Source organism: Camarhynchus parvulus, chromosome 17 (assembly GCF_901933205.1).
Source record: "Camarhynchus parvulus chromosome 17, STF_HiC, whole genome shotgun sequence".
Lineage (NCBI taxonomy): Eukaryota > Metazoa > Chordata > Aves > Passeriformes > Thraupidae > Camarhynchus > Camarhynchus parvulus.
Window position 1 is genome coordinate 9,595,129 of NC_044587.1, and position 17,252 is coordinate 9,612,380.

A 17,252-nucleotide genomic window follows, 5' to 3' on the forward strand; every position below is an offset into this window, starting at 1 on the left:
CCAGGCCGCCCCCGCCGCGCGCGGGCCCCGCGCCGCAGCACCAAGGTTCCGCCGCACCAAGGTTCCGCGGGCGCTGCCCCGGCTGTCCCCGGGCTCCCCCCGGGCTGCTCGCGGCCACCGCGGCCCGAGGAGCTCGGTGTGGCTGGCTGAGCGCCGGGCAGGGCGGACGGGGCTCAGGGAGCCTTTGGACAGCGCTGTCAGGCACATGGAATCACAGAGTGATGGATTGGTTTGGCTTGGAAGGGACCACAGAGGGTCATCCGGGCCCACCTTCCTTTCCAAGCAGGGCCATCCCAGAATACACGGCACAGGGTCGTGTCCAGTGGTTCTGAGATATCTCCAGCGAGGGACACTCCACACCCTCTCTGGGCTGCCTTTTCAGTGCTTGGTCACCCACATAGGAAAGAAATTCTTCCCCGTGTTTGGGTGGAAGTCCCTGTGTGTCAGTGCTGCCTCTTGTCCAGTGCCGGGCACCAGCAGAGTCTGGTCCATGCTCTGACACCGCCCTTTAGTCACTCATACACATCAATGAGCTCCCCCCTCTGGGCTGTCTCTTCTCCAGGCTGAACAGGCCCAGCTCCCTCAGCCTTTCCTTGCTAGAGAAATATTCCACAGCCTTGACCAACTTAGCAGCTCTCCACAGGACCTGCTCCAGGAGCTCCCACACGGTGGGACTCGTGGGGTGCCCTGTGCAGGGCCAGGGGTTGGACTCGATCCTTGTGGGTCACTTCCAGCTCAGGAGATTCTGTGATTCCATGTTCCTATGCAGCAAAACTCAGGGTTCCTGGGGGTGTCTGAGGCTTCCCTCCTGGCTGATCATGGGCAGACAGCAATGAAAAGAGGAAATGTCACCAAAAACAGAGAAGTGGCCTTTTTCCATTCCTGGTTTGATTTTCAGATCCGTGACCAGTCTGTGGACATGAGCAATCAGCCAATTGCCCCAGTGTGAGCAGCCACGGAGTTTTGTTCACAATTTCCATTTGCAGGGATGAGACTTTGTGGCACTGTCAGGAGAAAGCAGGCGTGTGTTTCATGAAGCCTGAGCCTTGGTTATTTTCCATAGGGAGGCTGTCAGGAAGTGGGGCTCAAGCCCTCAGAAATAAAGTCAATCCAGTGACAAGCAATTTCCCCACCTTCTAATTTGGAAGCTCACGCTGCCAGACGTGGAATACCAAAGGGATGAGTTTTGGCTGCTTTCTGCTCATTACCCAGCTGAGTTAAGCCCACATTTGTGTTTACCTCAGCCCCGCTGCCTGGGGCAGTTTCGAGGTTGCAGTGGTGCCGTTGCACAGCTCGCCCTGGGCCGGGCACGGAGCCCTCCTGTTATTTCTGGGCAGCAGGGATGGAAGGGAAAGCAGAGCAGCCTGACACATCACAGCCAGGCCCACGCTCCCTGCGGTCCCTGTGGCTTGGGGCTGGGCTGAACTCAGAGCCTGGCCCCGGCCACGCCTTTCTGCTCTTTTTAAAGGTTTAGAAGCAGCCGGTTTGCTGCTGCACGGCTTCCTCTGTAGGGAGAGGAGAGCGCTCTTCATGTCTTGGCGAGAGCTGCTGCCCCCCTGGCTGGTGATCGTAGCGGGGCTGACGGGCATCGTGCTGCTCTGTGTCTCCACCAAAGATGTGCCCGTGGCCCCACTCAGGACCAAGGTAAGGGCTCTCCAGGGGGAGACAGGCAGCTAAGCTGGGCTGTTTTATTGCTTTTGACATTGTTTTATTATTGAGCTGCTTACAAATTGAGGAGGGAACTGGGACAAGACTGTCAGGACAGGTTGGCATCTTTCAACATGCTGTAGGTTCTCAAACCAGAAACAAGCTCTCCACTTTGCTTGGTCAGGGAATGCAGGTTGGATGTGGTCCATGGATCAGTGGAGATGCTCAGGGCAGGCTGAGGGGAGGCAGCCCATGGCAGGAGCTGCCCCAGAGCAACAAAGAACCAGTGGTGTCAGTGCAGGGAAGTGCTAGGTCCCTCTCAAAAGTCAGTAGGAATGTGCCCCTGAACTGCTGCTTCTGTCCTAAAAACAAATTGGCTTTCATGCCTTCCTCTCTTTGGTCCCATCTTGATTTCAATCAAAGAGCCAGTGTGCTCCTCACAGCTGGGTCAGGTCTGGGGGGGTTAATGCCCACCTGCTCTGTCTCTTGATGCTCCTGTTGCTGAGGTGAGCTCAGTGACACACCATGGTTTCACCTCAGAAGGAGGCTATCCTGTGTGTTTAGAGATAGCACCCCTCTTCCATGTTCCTCTCAGAAACAAAACTGGATTAAAACCCCCCTTATTGCTCCTTGTTCTGTCCTTTCCTGGTGTTGAACTGGACATAAATGTGGTGATCCCTCCCCTTCTCCCTTGCGCTCCCAGCAGCAGCCTCTAATTTTCTGAAGGAGGAAAAAAAAATCCATATTTCTCCACCAATGCCATTCCTTTCTTCCTCTTCTGCAGCAGCCAACATGTCCCTGCTAGAAACCCGAGCTGTCACTGGTGTGGGAGGGTGCCAGCAGGCTCGGGCAGGCAGCTCCAGCTCCTTCCCCTTCCGCATTGCTGCTCCAGCCCAGCCCCTGGCCTGAGTGCCTGGACTGGTGCAGCTGGGAGCTCCAGGAGGGCAGCAGGCAGCCAGCCTCACTGAGAGCCTGCAGCCAGCTCAGTCTGGTGCTGAAACCCTTCTGGTGGCATTAACATCAACCTCTGAGGAGGTTTCTCCTCCCACTCAGTCCCAGCTCTATTTGTGTGTGAGATCCTGCTTCGACCACGCACTGCCATGCAGCTCATGGGTTTCCTTCCTATCTGTGTAGGAGATATCCCAACCTGGGGTCATATAGTAGGAGCAGAGGAGCCCCAGGCTGGCTCTGGGGCTATTTTGGGTGTGAGGACATCCAGAGGTGTGCTGCAGGGTAGTCCAGTGGCCTCCACTTGCTCATCCTCATATACTGAGAGCAGCAAGGCTGGGTCAGCAGCAAACAGACAAACACTGGGGACAAAGAGACAGAGAGCCCTTGGCTTGGGTAATAGCAGAGCTGCCAGGGGACAAGGGGCTGAGCTGCTCATGTCTCCTGCTGCTGCTCTTCCTGCCAAGACGTCATCTCTGTCTCTGAGGGCTGCTGTGCTGTACAGTGTCTGCTGGTTGCTGCAGCTCCCACAGCTCTGCACACATCAGGGCAAACCTAGCCTGTGTCGCACCATCACTGCAGTGGGACATCAAAGAGACACAGGGCTCCTCAGAACAAGTGAGCTGCAGCCCTCCAATCCCTGCACAAAAGCCTGAGCAAACCAATCAGCAGCAGTTTGAGTCCCAGAATCCGTGGAGAACTCGTACAGTGCCATCTCCCACTGCTTTAGGACCTGTTTTTCCTGAGCTCCAGGTGGCTCAGCTCTCAGGGGAGGCCCTCTGCCTGGTTTCAGGAGCAGCTCCAGCACATGCCACTGTAGGGCTGATGTATTTCTGGGCGTTTCTCCACTCCTGCTGTTCCTCATATATATTCAGAAATGCAGGTGGTTCCCTGCAAATCCTCATCATCTTCTGGCTTCGCCTGCTCTTTGAATGTAACAAGCAAACTCAAACACTGCAGTGCAGGCCCAGGTCACCCAGAATATTTATATATGCTGGGTAACCCTACTATATCAATCAGCATGCATTCAGTAGTGTTTTTCAGTAGAATGTTCTGGGGTTTTTCCAGTATGGCATTGTTCTGGATGCTGGCCCATCCCGCACCATCCTCTTCATCTACCAGTGGACAACCACCAAGGCAAACAAGACCGGGGTGATCAGAGGATGCAGTTCCTGTCCTGTGCAAGGTAAGGTGCCCATTTCCTGCTCAATGGTCTGTGAGACTGCCATGGGATGGATGGAAAACCAGAGACCTGTGCATGAACCAGTGCCATAAATTCCTTGGCTCCTGCACCCAGCTGTGCACGAAAATGGTGAAGCACAAGTTGCTTCTTTTCAGCATGGCTCTTCTCCACCGGGCAGATTTAGCCACACACAGCTGGACATCAGGCACTTGGCAGTAGCAGGGTCAGGATTTGGGGGCTGCTGCAGGCAGGGAAGCATGCAGAGAGGATGTGGCTTGTCCTGATGTCCACATGGATCAGTGGTAGAGCCAAGGTTGCTGGAGCTTTTCACCCAGGAGAGGCAGTGAACAGCAATGGAGACAAATCTGACTGCAGGATGACTCCTGGTGTCTTCTGCCTCCTCCTGACTGTGCCCTGGGCAGTGAGTGGGGTAGCTCCAGGACAACAGAGCTGAAAATACTCCAGTCCCCCATATGGCATTTGACAGCACAAGCGTGAGTTCAGCTTGCCTTCAGGTGTCCCATTTCAGAGAATTTGGGGGTTTTCCTCACAAATTTGAATCAGTTTGGCCCTGCCAATGCCAGCTGAGAGGATTTCATGCATTAATGCATGGGGTTTTCCTTCCCTATCTCCTAATCTTGCTTTGATGTTAAAGCCTGGTTGTAGTGGGATGCTGGGAAGGACTGAGCCCTCAGCAGCAGTGTGCTGTGGGAGGGCAGCTGCACAGCAAGCAGGGAACGGGATTTGTGCCCTTGCAGGCTGTAAACAGCACAAATTACACACACAAGATGCAAGAAGGGCTCCCTGAAACCTTGTTCATGTCCCTCATTCCGGGGCTGGGTTCAGCAGCAGCTCTGTGAGGCAGTTTGCTGCCAGCAGCAGCACAAGAGGCCCAGGCAGGGCTGGAGCCCAGGTGTGAGTGGCCCTGACAGCATGGCAACACAGCCACAGAGAGCAAAGCACCTGCTGAGGGAATCAGGAGGGTGGGGAAGGGACACTCTTCTTCAAAACCAGCATTTAAGACCCCACAGAGTTGCTGGAAAAATGAGTCAAGGCTGGCACACAGCTTCCCTCTGCAGAGCACTGTAGGGCAGGGGTGTCTTGCTTGCCAGCAGGGGCTCGGTGGCTGGAGGACAGAGGTGACACATCAGCCTCTGTGTCCTTTGCTTATTTCTATAGCAACTAAAGCCACACTTCTTCCTCTGTGGGCTGAGACAGCCTCAGATGTTGCAGCAGTCATGTGGCTGGTATAAATGTCTCAGCTGCAGAGCTAGGGTAGCCTTAGTGTAATTTGGGATTTCTATGCACATTTTGGTCCCAGTTCCATATTTTAGCAGGATGGATACCTGGAAGACCTCCTTCATTCTACCTGTGACAGGTTCTATCTTAACCATGTCCTAGGATAGCAATCTCTGGGGTAACAGCTCTCACAGTTGTCCCATAACTTCCCTTAAAATTCTGTTCTGTTCCATGGTCCTCAGGTCCAGGAGTCTCCAGCTACTCAGGTTCTCCTCAGAAAGCTGGGAAGAGCTTGGAGCCATGTTTGAACTGGGCCCAGAACGAGATCCCAGCAGAGCAGCACAGCCAAACCCCCCTGTACCTGGGAGCCACTGCCAGCATGAGGCAGCTGAAGTGAGTGAATGTTGCAAACCCACACCCAGAGACCAGCACACATCACGGGATCATCCTGTAACAGCCATCTCACCCTGGCTGCTCTGCAGGCTGAGCCATCCCTAATGTGCTAGCCAGGTAAACCTTCCTCAGGCCCTGAGGAGAGGAGCATGGCATGGCTGTGTCTCCGTGTGTTGCCCCAGGCAGCCATGAAGATGACAGTCCTGCGACAGCTGCCAGGCTGGCAGTGTCTCCTTCACAATTACACTTTCACAATTAGTGCTTGGGAAAACACCCATCAGTCTGGAAGCTCAAGTGGTTTCAGTTTGTGTGACAGCCCACGTGGGCTTGCAGGAGTGTTTCTCGTCAGCACATTGGAAATGGTGGTGGGAAGGTTCCTCTTATCACACACACTCTTGTGGACCGTCTTCTCAGTCACATTACTGGGACCTTTATCTCCTTTTAGACACTGGGGAAAAGTAAGGTCTGGAGGGGACCAGGCCAGTGGGATAGGGCCAGAGGATTTCCTCAGTGACAGAGGGTACTGAGGTCCTAAATTCTTAAATGTTGGCACAATTGCTCAAACCAGCCCTCTGCTGTTCTTGCTCCCAGTGCCATGTGAGGGGAGGGGGAAGCAGCAGCAGGAGTGGGTTTGTCACTGTGTTTTTGGGCTACTACCCAAAGCAGGGAGCACAGCAGAAGCCCTGCAGTGTGCCCTCACTGCAGGCAGCTCCTGGCAGGATCCTGTAACATCAAATGTGCCTTCTTTTTCTTTTGTGTTTAGCCTCACCCATCCTGTCCTCTCTGACAGCCTCCTTGCAGCTCTGACTGGCACCCTGAAGTCATCCCCCTTCAACTTTCAAGAAGCACAAATCCTGTCCAGCCCAGAGGAAGAAGCATTCAATTGGGTTGCTGCTAACTACGTCCTGGAAAACTTCTTCAAGGTAAAGGATGATTCTCCCTGGGGCACACAGAGCTGGGCTGAGCAGCTCCTCTTAAGAGACAGCCACAGAGACAAGTGGTGGGATGGGTAAACCCCTGTACTTAAAACAATGCTTCAGCACAACTTCCACTGCCTTTCAAAGGAGGCAGCTTAGGTCCAGCACCAGCTGGTTGAGGTGAGGAGGTGAGGCCCTGGCACAGGGTGCTCAGAGCAGCTGTGGCTGCCCCATCCCCCACCCCTGAAAGTGTCCAAGGCCAGGTTGGACGGGGCTTGGAGCAGCCTGGGACAGTGGGAGGTGTCCCTGTCCATGGCAGGGTGTTGGAATGAGGTGAGCTTTAATATTCCTCCCAACCCCAACTATTCTGTGGTTCCATGGTCGTTACTAGGCTGAAGAACCAAATCTCTGCTCTGGCCTTCCATGAACACATCCATGCATAGGATACATCCTTCCATGAACTATCCATGATAGTTGCCCTGTCAGACAGGGAGCTTCCTGGCCAGCACATCCAGGATGTTCACATAGATGACCTCACACAGCCTGGCCATGGGGCATCCCCAAGAGCTCCACTGCAGCTGTAGCTCAGTGCCTCTGTCAAACAGGAGCTGCTGCTGTTTGTGCTGTGGGATTCCCACTGGCCCATGGGGAGTCTTGTGGATGGTAAAGAAGCAGATTCTGTTGCTGCCAAAGCAAAAGCCTCTCTCAGTGAGACACCAGGAAGGCCTGCTCTGTATTTAGAAGGGACTTGCTAAACAAAATCATTTCAGTTTTCTTGTTTCACCCATCACTTCTCAAGCCAAAGAGTCTCAAAAAGAACTCAGAGGGTGAGAGAAAGGTGGGTTAGATGGAGTTATTCCTCATGAGGGATGTGAAAAGCAGCTCTGGTAACCAGCAGCAAGCACTCACTGGTTAGGGAATTGTCAGACCTGTTGACAGCCTCCTCCAGCCAGGCACAGTGTTTACCCCATGTAAACCCTTCTGCCTGTGCTGCAAACTTCAGCATTGCCAAAGTCAGTTCTGCAGGACTGCAGGAGATGATGCCACAGGGTTTCTCTGACAGAAGGATCACTTTAGCATCAAGGCAACACTTGAAACCTGTATCTGCCCTCTTGGAAACATCCCTGCCACTCCCCACCACCCTCTCCACTGTCCCCTTCTCCTGCCTGCTGGGACCACTGCCAGTACAGCCAGCCAGCCTGGGCAGCCCAGTTTGTCCCCACAGCTGTGGGAGGGCTCTGTGCAGGTGGCAGTGCCTGCACACTGGCTCCTCTGTTCCCTCCAAAGCCACTGCTTCAGCATCCTTATGTCCTGTGGGCCAAAAAGAGTTGGGCTGTGGGCACCATCAAGCTGCTTTCCCTCCATGTGCACTAATGGTGGCACTTGGCTGTGACTGAGATGCAGAAGTCTCAAGGATTGACCTCTCTTGTTCTTTTTGGGTCAGTATGACTGGCAAGGACAGTTGGTGCCCTCCAGGAATGGCATGGCAGGAGTCCTGGCCGTGAGAAGAACCTCAGCACAGCTCACTGCCGAGCTGGAAGAGGAGCAGCAGGCTCCAGAGGAGGGAGTGAGGCTGCAGCTCTATGGGCAGACACGGAGGGTGCACACCCAGCAGTGCCCCTGCCACGGCACCGAGCAGCTCCGCAGCAGCCTGCTGTCTGTGCTCCTGCAGGTGAGTGTGAGTGTGAGTGTGTCTGCTGTCTGTGCTCCTGCAGGTGAGTGTGAGTGTGAGTGTCTGCTGTCTGTGCTGTGCTCCTGCAGGTGAGAGGTGTGAGTGTTATTGTGTTTGTGCTTGCAGTGATGTGTGTCTGCTGTCTGTGCTCTGTGCTCCTGCAGGTGAGTGTGAGTGTGAGTGTCTGCTGTCTGTGCTCCTGCAGGTGAGTGTGAGTGTGTCTGCTGTCTGTGCTCCTGCAGGTGAGTGAGTGTGAGTGTGTCTGCTGTCTGTGCTCCTGCAGGTGAGGGTGAGTGTGTGTGTGCTCTCTGTGCTCCTCCAGGTGAGTGTGAGTGTGAGTGTGCTGTGCTCCTCCAGGTGAGGGTGAGTGTGAGTGTGTGCTCTCTGTGCTCATCCAGGTGAGTGTCAGTGTGAGTGTCTGCTCTCTCTGCTCCTCCAAGTGAGCGTGAGTGTCAGCTCAGAGGCTCAACCACGTGACGTCAAAGTGAGTGCAGCTCGCGCGCCTCCAAGGTGATGTGAGTGTCATCAGCCCACCCCCACAAAGGCAGGGGGGGAGATTTGGGCAAAGTGTTGATCACTTTAAAGTCAATCCCTCTTTAGTAGAGGCTGTTTGCATATATTAGAAAAACCCAGTGCATTTGTAAAGCAGATGCACAGGCCCCAGTTCAAGGGTTTCCTACTTACAGGTTCTATTTGGCTCCCACTTAACACACAAGCAAAAAATTGCTCTTCAGAGGTGTCAACATCACCTTCAGGGTGAGGAGAGGCAAGGCTTGCCTTGGCTCCTAGGAACTGATCCTCCATCCTAGAATGGGAGCACCCAGGGACCAACTGGGACCTTCCATTTGGGGTATTTCCTTTGCTGACTTTAACCCTGAAGCATCTTTAAAAGAGCAATATTTCATTTTGAAAACATGCCACTGTTTTGGTTCTTCCAAACTTTATTTCACTTGGGAATGGGGGGAAGGAAAAGAGTGGTATAGGATAATACAAACTCAAGAATCCTCATCAAAACTGTGTTTTTCAGGAATTAACTGCTCCTTGCCCATTCACTTTCCTCCCTATAAACACCACTTGCTCTTATTTAAGACCTGAATGTCACACATTGGACACCAACTTCACCACAGTTAGAGTGCTAAATTGCTAGAGATAAGAACCGCTGATTCTTGTGGGTCTGAACCATCTGGAAGGCAGATCAGAACAGCCTCCTTCTTGCAACTAGAAAGAGCACAGGATGCATGAAATTGTATTTGTGCTCTAAGGGAGGGTGGTAGGGCTGGGACTCATCACCTCTCAGCAGGTCCAGTCACTGGCCCTGAGCTCAGCTGGGACCTGCCTGGGCCTCATGGTTGACTCAAGATTTGCCATAAGATTTGGCAAAGCTTTCACAGCCTCCCTGCTTGATCTCAGCACTGTGGTGCTTGGGGAAAGCTGTTCTTAACCATGTTACATTCTGTCTTCCTGTGTGAAGCCTTGGGATGCCAATGTCCTCTCTTGCTCCTCTTTGTTTTATTCTGCCTCCAGGATCAGAGAAGTGCTAAAACTGTGTCCAATCCCTGCTGGCCCCTCACCTACTCCCAGGAGGTGCAGTGGCAATCAGTGCATACTGGGCCTTGTGCTGCCACTGATGACACACGGGACATCCCTGGCCCCAAGGAGGTCTTCAACATCACGGGCTCCAGCAACCCCAGAGCCTGCATGAACCTCATGCAAAGCCTGCTCAACTCTTCCTCCTCCTCCTCCTGCAGCTTCTTCAAGCCCTCCGTCAGCAGTGGTCTCAAGCCCCCTCAGACCAAGCTTCTGGTGAGTTCTCATTTTCACTGGGGTAAGTAACTGGTATGAGGAACCCATGAAATGGGACCAGTTTGACAATTAATCAATATAGTGGGAACATCCAGACCATGACACTCCTGCCCTCTCCCCCTCATTGCCACACAGCTGTTCAAACATGGACCACTGGCTTCCCACAGGGACTGGGGGAGAGCTTTTTCCATCTATGTCTCCTCAATGTCTGCAGCTGAGACCAACTCTAGGGCTCCATGGAGCCAGCAGGGATGGGACAGTCAGGAGCTGAGTGCTGAGCAGGAGCCAGCAGGGATGGGACAGTCAGGAGCTGAGTGCTGAGCAGCTCTTCTCACACCAGGTCTGTGGTAAAGCTGGAGATCCTCTGCCCCTCTCTTACAAACTTCTGGTCATGCTGCACCACAAGCACCTTTCTGCCTGAGAACCTGGGTTTAGTGGCCAAAGTCATTGGATTGTTAAGCCAGGAGTAGCTCAAGATCCTAGGACAAGCTGAGGGCATTTCCAGGGAGGGTAACTGGAAATTTCCCCAGCTCCCTGCTCCTGAGTCTCCCATGGACATGGTGCTGAGGAGCATTGGGATCATCTCCTAGTTCTCAGCACTGGTGAGGTTACACCATGAATATTGTGCTCAGTTTTGGGCAAGAAGGACACTGAGGGGCTGTAGAATGTCCAGGGAAGGGAACAGAGCTGGGGAAGGGGCTGGAGCCCCAGGAGAGGCTGGGGGAGCTGGAAATTGGCTCAGCCTGGAGAAAAGGAGGCTCAGAGGGGACCTTGTGGCTCTGCACAACTCCTGACAGGAGGGGACAGCCAGGGGGGTCGGCTCTGCTCCCAGGGAACAGGGACAGGAGCAGAGGGAATGGCCTCAGGCTGTGCTAGAAGAAGTTTAGACTGGATATTAGGGAAAATTCCTTCACCAAGAGGGTTGTCGAGCCCTGGCATGGGCTGCCCAGGGCAGCACCATCCTTGGAAGGATTTAAAGGCTGTGTAGGATGTGGCACTTGGGGACATTGTTTAGTGGTGGGCTTGGCAGTGCTGGGTTAATGGTTAAACTTGATTTCAGACATCTTCTGCAACCAATATGATTTTTTGATTCTATGACCAGTCTACTTATCCAGGCAGGACCAGGAAGGCTGCTGGGTGCTGCTGCTGCTGGGAACAGAGCTGTTTCCATCTCCAGACAGCAACAGCTCTGCTCATGTCCCTTGAGCCCTTCCAAGGCACTGGAACCAACCCTGCACACCAAGAGCACCCTGGCAATGCTCAGCCACTGCCCCTCACTTCCCCAGGGGCACTTTCTGGTGTGCAGGGCAAGGACACAAGGCACAGTCCCACCTGATGATTATTTCTGCTGCTCTTGTAGGTGGTTTCTGAGGCCATGGACTTCCTGAGAGGAACTGCACCTTCTCCTGACTTGGGTCAGGCTGTCCAGAGGCTGTGTGGGATGTCTGTCAAAGAGGTAACTGTGGAGTAACTTGGGGTGTGGGGAGGGGGGGAAGCAAGGAACAGTTTGCTGCAAAAGCCCTCAGGGCTCAGACTGACAGAACTGTAACTTACTGGCTCCCTGCAGGGAAAAATTTGGATTTATCTGGATTTTGTGGGTTTGGGTTTTTTTGTGGGGCTTTTCTTTGGGTTTTTGTTTTTTTTGTTTTTTTTACTTTGAGGAAACAGGCTCCACTTATTTTCCTTCCTCTCAAATCCCAGCTGCTGCTGGTAACACCTGGACCTAATTAAATGAAAAGCCACAAATGCTTTTTACAGTCTTTTAAGGAGTAAACAAGAAGGTTGTCTACTCACTCCTGCACATCACCTTGGTCTTTCTGTTATCCTTCTGTCCTTAAGTGCAAGGGACACATCCACTCAGACTCCAGGGTTGCTCCCATTTCACCTGGGCCCATGGAGCCCAAGCCAGAGGGAGTTTGTCACTTCTTTCCCCGAGTTGGTGGTTATGAGGTCACCCTCATTTGCATTTACACTGATGGAGCATCCATAGTGACATTCAAATGGGACAATTTCTCCAGGGTTTGTTAATGAGCCATAAGCAGTCCCCTAAAGCATTCTCTTCTGGAAGGAGGAGAAAGATCCCAATGTTCCAGTTGGGAGAAAGGCTGCAGCATCAGCTCAACCTAATTAGAGAGCAGGGAATCAATCCTACCAAGCAATTCACCAGCAAGGCAACCTGGCTGTCAGTCCTGCTGCTCTTGGATCTGGCTTAGTCAGATGGGAACAAAGTAACAGATGACATGGATTTCTACCCCACAGCCGACTGAGTGCCGGAAATCTGGTTTCAGTCTGCACAGGACACAAACCCCTCCTACAGTCCCAGTCACTTTCAGAACAGGAAAGGAGAGGATGTAGCAGGCCTGAAATTCAGCTGTTGAGTATTTACTTCTTTTCTTTTTCTCCCCCATCTTCTTTTTTTTTTTGTTCTGGAAATGGCACCAGCTGATTAGGGAGTCCCAAGCAAGCCTGGATACACTTGTTGATTACTGCACTGTGTCTGCCTTCATCTTCCATCTCAGCACAAGAGGATACACACTTGACTTTGACCAGCCTGCCTGGACTGCATTCCAGAAGGTCAGTCCCTGCAGCACAGTGCTCCCAGTGACCAGGAGGGCTGGTTCCAGCACAGCCAACCTGCTCCCACACTGACAGGCCCTAACCAGCTGGGCTTCTCCAGCAGGACAGTTTTGTAAAATGGATTCACAGTTGTGACAAACAAGAAAACCAGTGTCAAAGAGCCAGAGGTTAGACTTCTCCTCTCTGAAAAACACATGGGTCAAAAATCTTCTCTGGATCAGCACAATCTTTAGAAATCTGTGTTGACAGGGAAGGAAGTACAGCTTGATCTCCACTTAATGCTAAAGACAAGCTGCTGGTAACATTTCCTGAGCCAAAAGGTGCTTCCCTACCTTTCCGCAATCACCTTCATACTCGTGAAGGTTGGTAAATACCTTTTCATCATAGAATCCTAGACTGGTTTTGGACTGGAAGGAAATGTAAAGCTTTTCTCATTCCACCCCTGCCATGGGCAGGGACACCTTCCACTGTCCCATGTTGCTCCAAGCCCCATCCAGCCTGGCCTTGGGCACTGCCAGGGATGCAGGGGTAGCCACAGCTTCTCTGTGCCAAGGCCCTACCACCCTCCCAGAGAAGAATTTCTTCCTAATGTCTAATAATCTAACCTAATCTCTAATAAAGGTCTGAAATTGCTCCAGGATCTGGAGGCCCTAAGGACAGGGAGATTTGATTCCCTTCACAAAAGAAAAGAAAGCCTGTTCCCAGACCTCTTCACAACTGACAATCACAGCCATGGTCCCACTGAGCAGGGCCAAGTAATGACCATCAGAAAAGGCAAGGTAATGAGGTAGGTTCAGGACACCCAGGGAGCCTGGAAAGACAGAGACAAGCAACCTAAACCATCGGTGTGAGGTTCAGCCAGGGCCAGAGAGACAACTATCTACAATGCAGACTTGAGATCCACCAGAACAACCCATCAGTAAGCAGAGAACAGCACTCCCCTACAGCACAGCTCAGGAGAGAGGGGGCTGCCCAGGCCAGAGCTTACATGGAGCGCCCATGCCCGTGGGCAGAGGTGTGGGTGGAAATGCCATTAAGGCCTGTTGGTGTTCTCAGGGCACTCAGAGTGGGAGAGCTCCTCACTGCAAGCCAAATCCTTGGATCAGTCTCAGATAATGCATACAAAGCCTTGAGCCCATGCACAGAAACACAACTGGGGTCCAGGCCGTCTCCTTCTTTTCTGACCTCTCCTTTTTATTTCAACAGATGGGTGACAGATCATCTGGCTGGACTCTGGGGTACCTGCTGAGCCTGACCAGCAGCATCCCCCAGGACAGCCCAAGCTTCCTCAAGGGCATCGAGCCGGGGGTCTGGTCCTTGCTCCTGATCCTCTTCGTGGTGCTGCTCATGGGCTCCTTCCTGCGCATCTCGTACCGAGTGATGGCCAAGGAGAGCAGCTCCAGCCACAGGAACAGCAGCGTTTTCGATGACTGATGGCTTTCTGTGACTCAAGACTTGTCAGAGCACAGTTAACAGGGTCCAGACAGAAATCACACTGGAGGATGCAAGTGATTTTCCTGCAGGGCTCCCAGCAACTTGCTGGTACTTGCACTGCTGTACGTTGAGACAATGGAGCCTGCTCCACAGGAAGTCTGTGATTCCTGGTGGATGGTAAGCTATTCATTCTCCAAACAAGAACAGCCTGCATGGCTCTTCCTTGGGCTACAGCTGGGATTACTCATGTCAGACATGAAATGATGCCTCTGAGCAGGCAGGCCCTGAGCTGCTGTGAAGCTAATACTGTATAATCCTGTCAAATCAGAAGAGGTGGTGTCTGAAAAATGTGCTCTGTCCTCTTCTGTGGCCTCTTGAGAGATGATACCTGCAGTATTGCCATTAGTAAAGACTGGAGGGGCATTAAAACACTGTCAGAATATAAGAGCCAACTGCTTCCCTGTTCTAGGGAAAATGCAGGTGTTTTCTGCCTGATCTGTCTGTGCTTTCATGTCAGTGATGATGGCCACATGCCCCTTCCAATGAACGCTCCTTGCTGACCAGGAATCCTTCAAAACCAATCCTTCTTAGTCTTGGCCTCTACAAAATGTGCAGAGGATCAAAGGAGAAAGAGAAACAAAGGGCACAGACGCACAGCTGAGTTTTTGTCTCTCAGCTGAGTCACGGCCACACAGGGTTAAAATTGCCAATTTAAACTCTTTAGCAAGGACTCAAATGAACACATTTAATTTCACATTTGCTAAAGCTGGGCTCACACTGGGCTGAGGTTCACCTGTTTGCTCATTTGCACTGACCTGCTTCTCTTGCTGACTCTGGAAGTGTCTCAGCTGACACTGCCCTTTAGACCAGAGCAGACTCAGGAACAGAAGCTTTCTTAATTGTCACTTTCATATTTCACCATGACCAGAGTTACTTTATGATCTAATAATCAGGATTCCCCTGAATGACCTGGCAGTCATTCCAGCTCCTCTGGTCTGTTCTGCACACCTGAAAGATGAGGTGCTGTGCAAATTCTGAGTTACTGTGAAGAAAAGGGATCGATTCACAAGCACTGTCCTTTGACTAAGGCATTTAGAGCTCTCTTCTCAACTGCTTCAGAGACTTAAAACACACAGACTGTTAAGAGCCTCAGGGACAAGTGTCTCTAAGCCTTTTCAGACCACTTTAAACAGAAATGTAAATGCTCACAGATGCAGTGGTGAGCCTTGCAGGATTTTTAAAGCTACCATGGCACCTAAATCCTTTCAAATCTGATTATTCGTCCCTTGTGCTCCCAACTGATAATATAGGACACACACACCCCATAATATTGGGGTATTCATGCATTTTCAGGCCAATTAATGAAGGTTTGGAACCTGCCAGTCAAGTTTAGAGGGCTGTGGAAACAGACTTAAGCTTCATATTCATTTCTTTGAGTTGCACGTTAGATATTTTTAATTGTATCATGTCATTAAAGATGTTTTAATAGACTGTGTTATTCTTGGCAAGAGATCAAAGCAGGGGGGTTATTGTGAACACAGAGTGTTTCAGGGAGCAGGATGGGGGTGCTGCTGCTGCCTCTACTTGAGAGCTGTTTTGCTGTGTCCTTTTGGGGTACACAATGAGAACCCCTGAAGGCACTTTCTTTCCAGTGAAAGAAAAAGATTTCAGATAACCTGACTGCTGGGATTTAGTTGATGAGAGACATGCCTACACCTTTTGATGTGTTCTTTGCTCAAACCATCTGAAGAAGGTAGGAGGCATGCAGGCAAGATGGCATAGAAAAAATAAAGAGGTTATCATGGAGTCAGCAATGTCAGGGAAATTCCTGAGACTTCATTCATCCTGCACCTGGAAATGCAAAATGGAAACAGAGCTCTGGCTCGGTGACCTGACAGCATAGGGGTGAGTTCTGGGATTCCTGGCTCAGATTTGGAACCTGCTGAGGAAGAATCCCACCACTGTCAGAAATGGAAAGAAGGCAGTGAGATGCCAGGAACTCCTGGACTCCAGGTGCTCTGGCCTGTCAGTCACTGCACCTTCTTGAACTGGAATAGATCACAGGGTCCAAGAGAAAAGGATGTCAGCCAGACCTTCCCCAAGCTCTTGTTTAGAAGCTTTGGGACTTCCACACAGATAATAAGTGAGTAATTAGGCAATGAGCTCAGAGTGGCCTCCTGACACTTCACTTTTGCCTTCCACATGCCACTGAATTAAATCCCTGCCCCTTGAGCAACCCTGACAATGAACACTGCTCTGCCATGAAGAAAACCACCACCACTTCTTTTTCTGACAGATAAAAACATTTATACATGTTTTTACTAGATGATAAGATAGATTGGGATTTTTAAACTGGTGTTCTGGTAATAAAAAAAGGCATAAAATAACAAAATGGGGACCCATGAGAAGAAAGGAGACTAATACTGGTAACATATTCCTTCCTCCCAGCTCTCTGTAGAGCAGCTTGTTCATGTCAGCCCCATAATAAGTTTGCAGAATAAATCTCCAGATTGCCTGGACAGCCGAAATCTACTTAAAAGGATATTCTAGATGAACTCACTCACTTTGAAACAAAGATGCTTGCAGGCCTTTAGGTACAATTCAACTGTGGAAATTATAAATAATGAGGATTTTCTAACTGTCTGTAAATTCTTTATGTTTATATACAGGGCCCTCGCTTCTCACTCAGGCTGAACCATGGCAGAGATCTTCTGACAGATAATAAAGTCTGCTCATGTGCAACTGCAGTTCTGCTGCTGTCAGCAGATACCAGTAAGAAAGAAATAAAAGTATTAGATAAAAAAAATTGACACCAGAAAGGACTTTCTCTATTTTGGCTTCAGACACACAACAGGGTGACTGATCTGCTCCTGGCTATTAGGGCTGTCATTTAGGCATCCAAAAGCACCATGGATTCTCAACCAGTACATCCCATCTGAGTTGTCCCAATGAATTCCCATGAATATTGAGGGAAATACTTTGTTGCCTGCACTTCCCCTCTGCAGTACCCACAGGGCCTGAGTTGTTTCTTTCTTCCCATTCTGACATACTCAGGCTCCCTGTGGTAGGAGAGACCCAAGCCTTGGAATCCAGAATCTCCTGTGGAGAAAACCCAGCAGAAGATGAGAGGAATGCCTTTCATGGATGGCTGCATTTAGTATATTTTCGTGTTGTTCTTCTACCCTGCCTCTGATCCTGTATCTGAGTGTCTTTCCAGAGAAGCAAGCAGCCATATGATGTTTATATCCTACCTCCTGGACTGTCACTCCTACTTCAAGAGCTAATTCTGAACACACTGAAGAAAAACAGGCCTGAAGGAATACTGGGATCAGAAAACAAATTTTGCAATTTTTGCAAATTTTGCCACAGCTTTCTTAATATAAAGTCCTCTCACAATGCCATCAAACTCAGGTAAGTCCCAGTGGTTTGGAGTTTTCTA

At 51.1% G+C, this 17,252-nt stretch overlaps 1 protein-coding gene across 1 annotated transcript; it reads left to right on the forward strand.

Moving 5' to 3' along the window:
* Positions 1-1,530: 1,530 nt before the first annotated feature.
* Positions 1,531-13,813, forward strand: LOC115911072 (ectonucleoside triphosphate diphosphohydrolase 2-like). Its single transcript, XM_030961758.1, has 9 exons — positions 1,531-1,644; positions 3,664-3,781; positions 5,260-5,410; positions 6,174-6,333; positions 7,772-7,999; positions 9,524-9,802; positions 11,163-11,258; positions 12,245-12,376; positions 13,586-13,813. Exons 1-9 carry the CDS (start codon positions 1,531-1,533, stop codon positions 13,811-13,813), a joined length of 1,506 nt encoding a protein of 501 aa, XP_030817618.1.
* The last annotated feature ends 3,439 nt before the right edge of the window (positions 13,814-17,252 follow it).

Bases quoted from the DNA above. Each gene is read 5' to 3' on its own strand.
- LOC115911072 (XM_030961758.1), top strand. From the start codon at position 1,531: ATGTCTTGGCGAGAGCTGCTGCCCCCCTGGCTGGTGATCGTAGCGGGG. The intron at 5,411-6,173 runs GTGAGTGAATGT...TTTTGTGTTTAG, and splicing joins GCCAGCATGAGGCAGCTGAA to CCTCACCCATCCTGTCCTCT. The intron at 8,000-9,523 runs GTGAGTGTGAGT...TTCTGCCTCCAG, and splicing joins TGCTGTCTGTGCTCCTGCAG to GATCAGAGAAGTGCTAAAAC.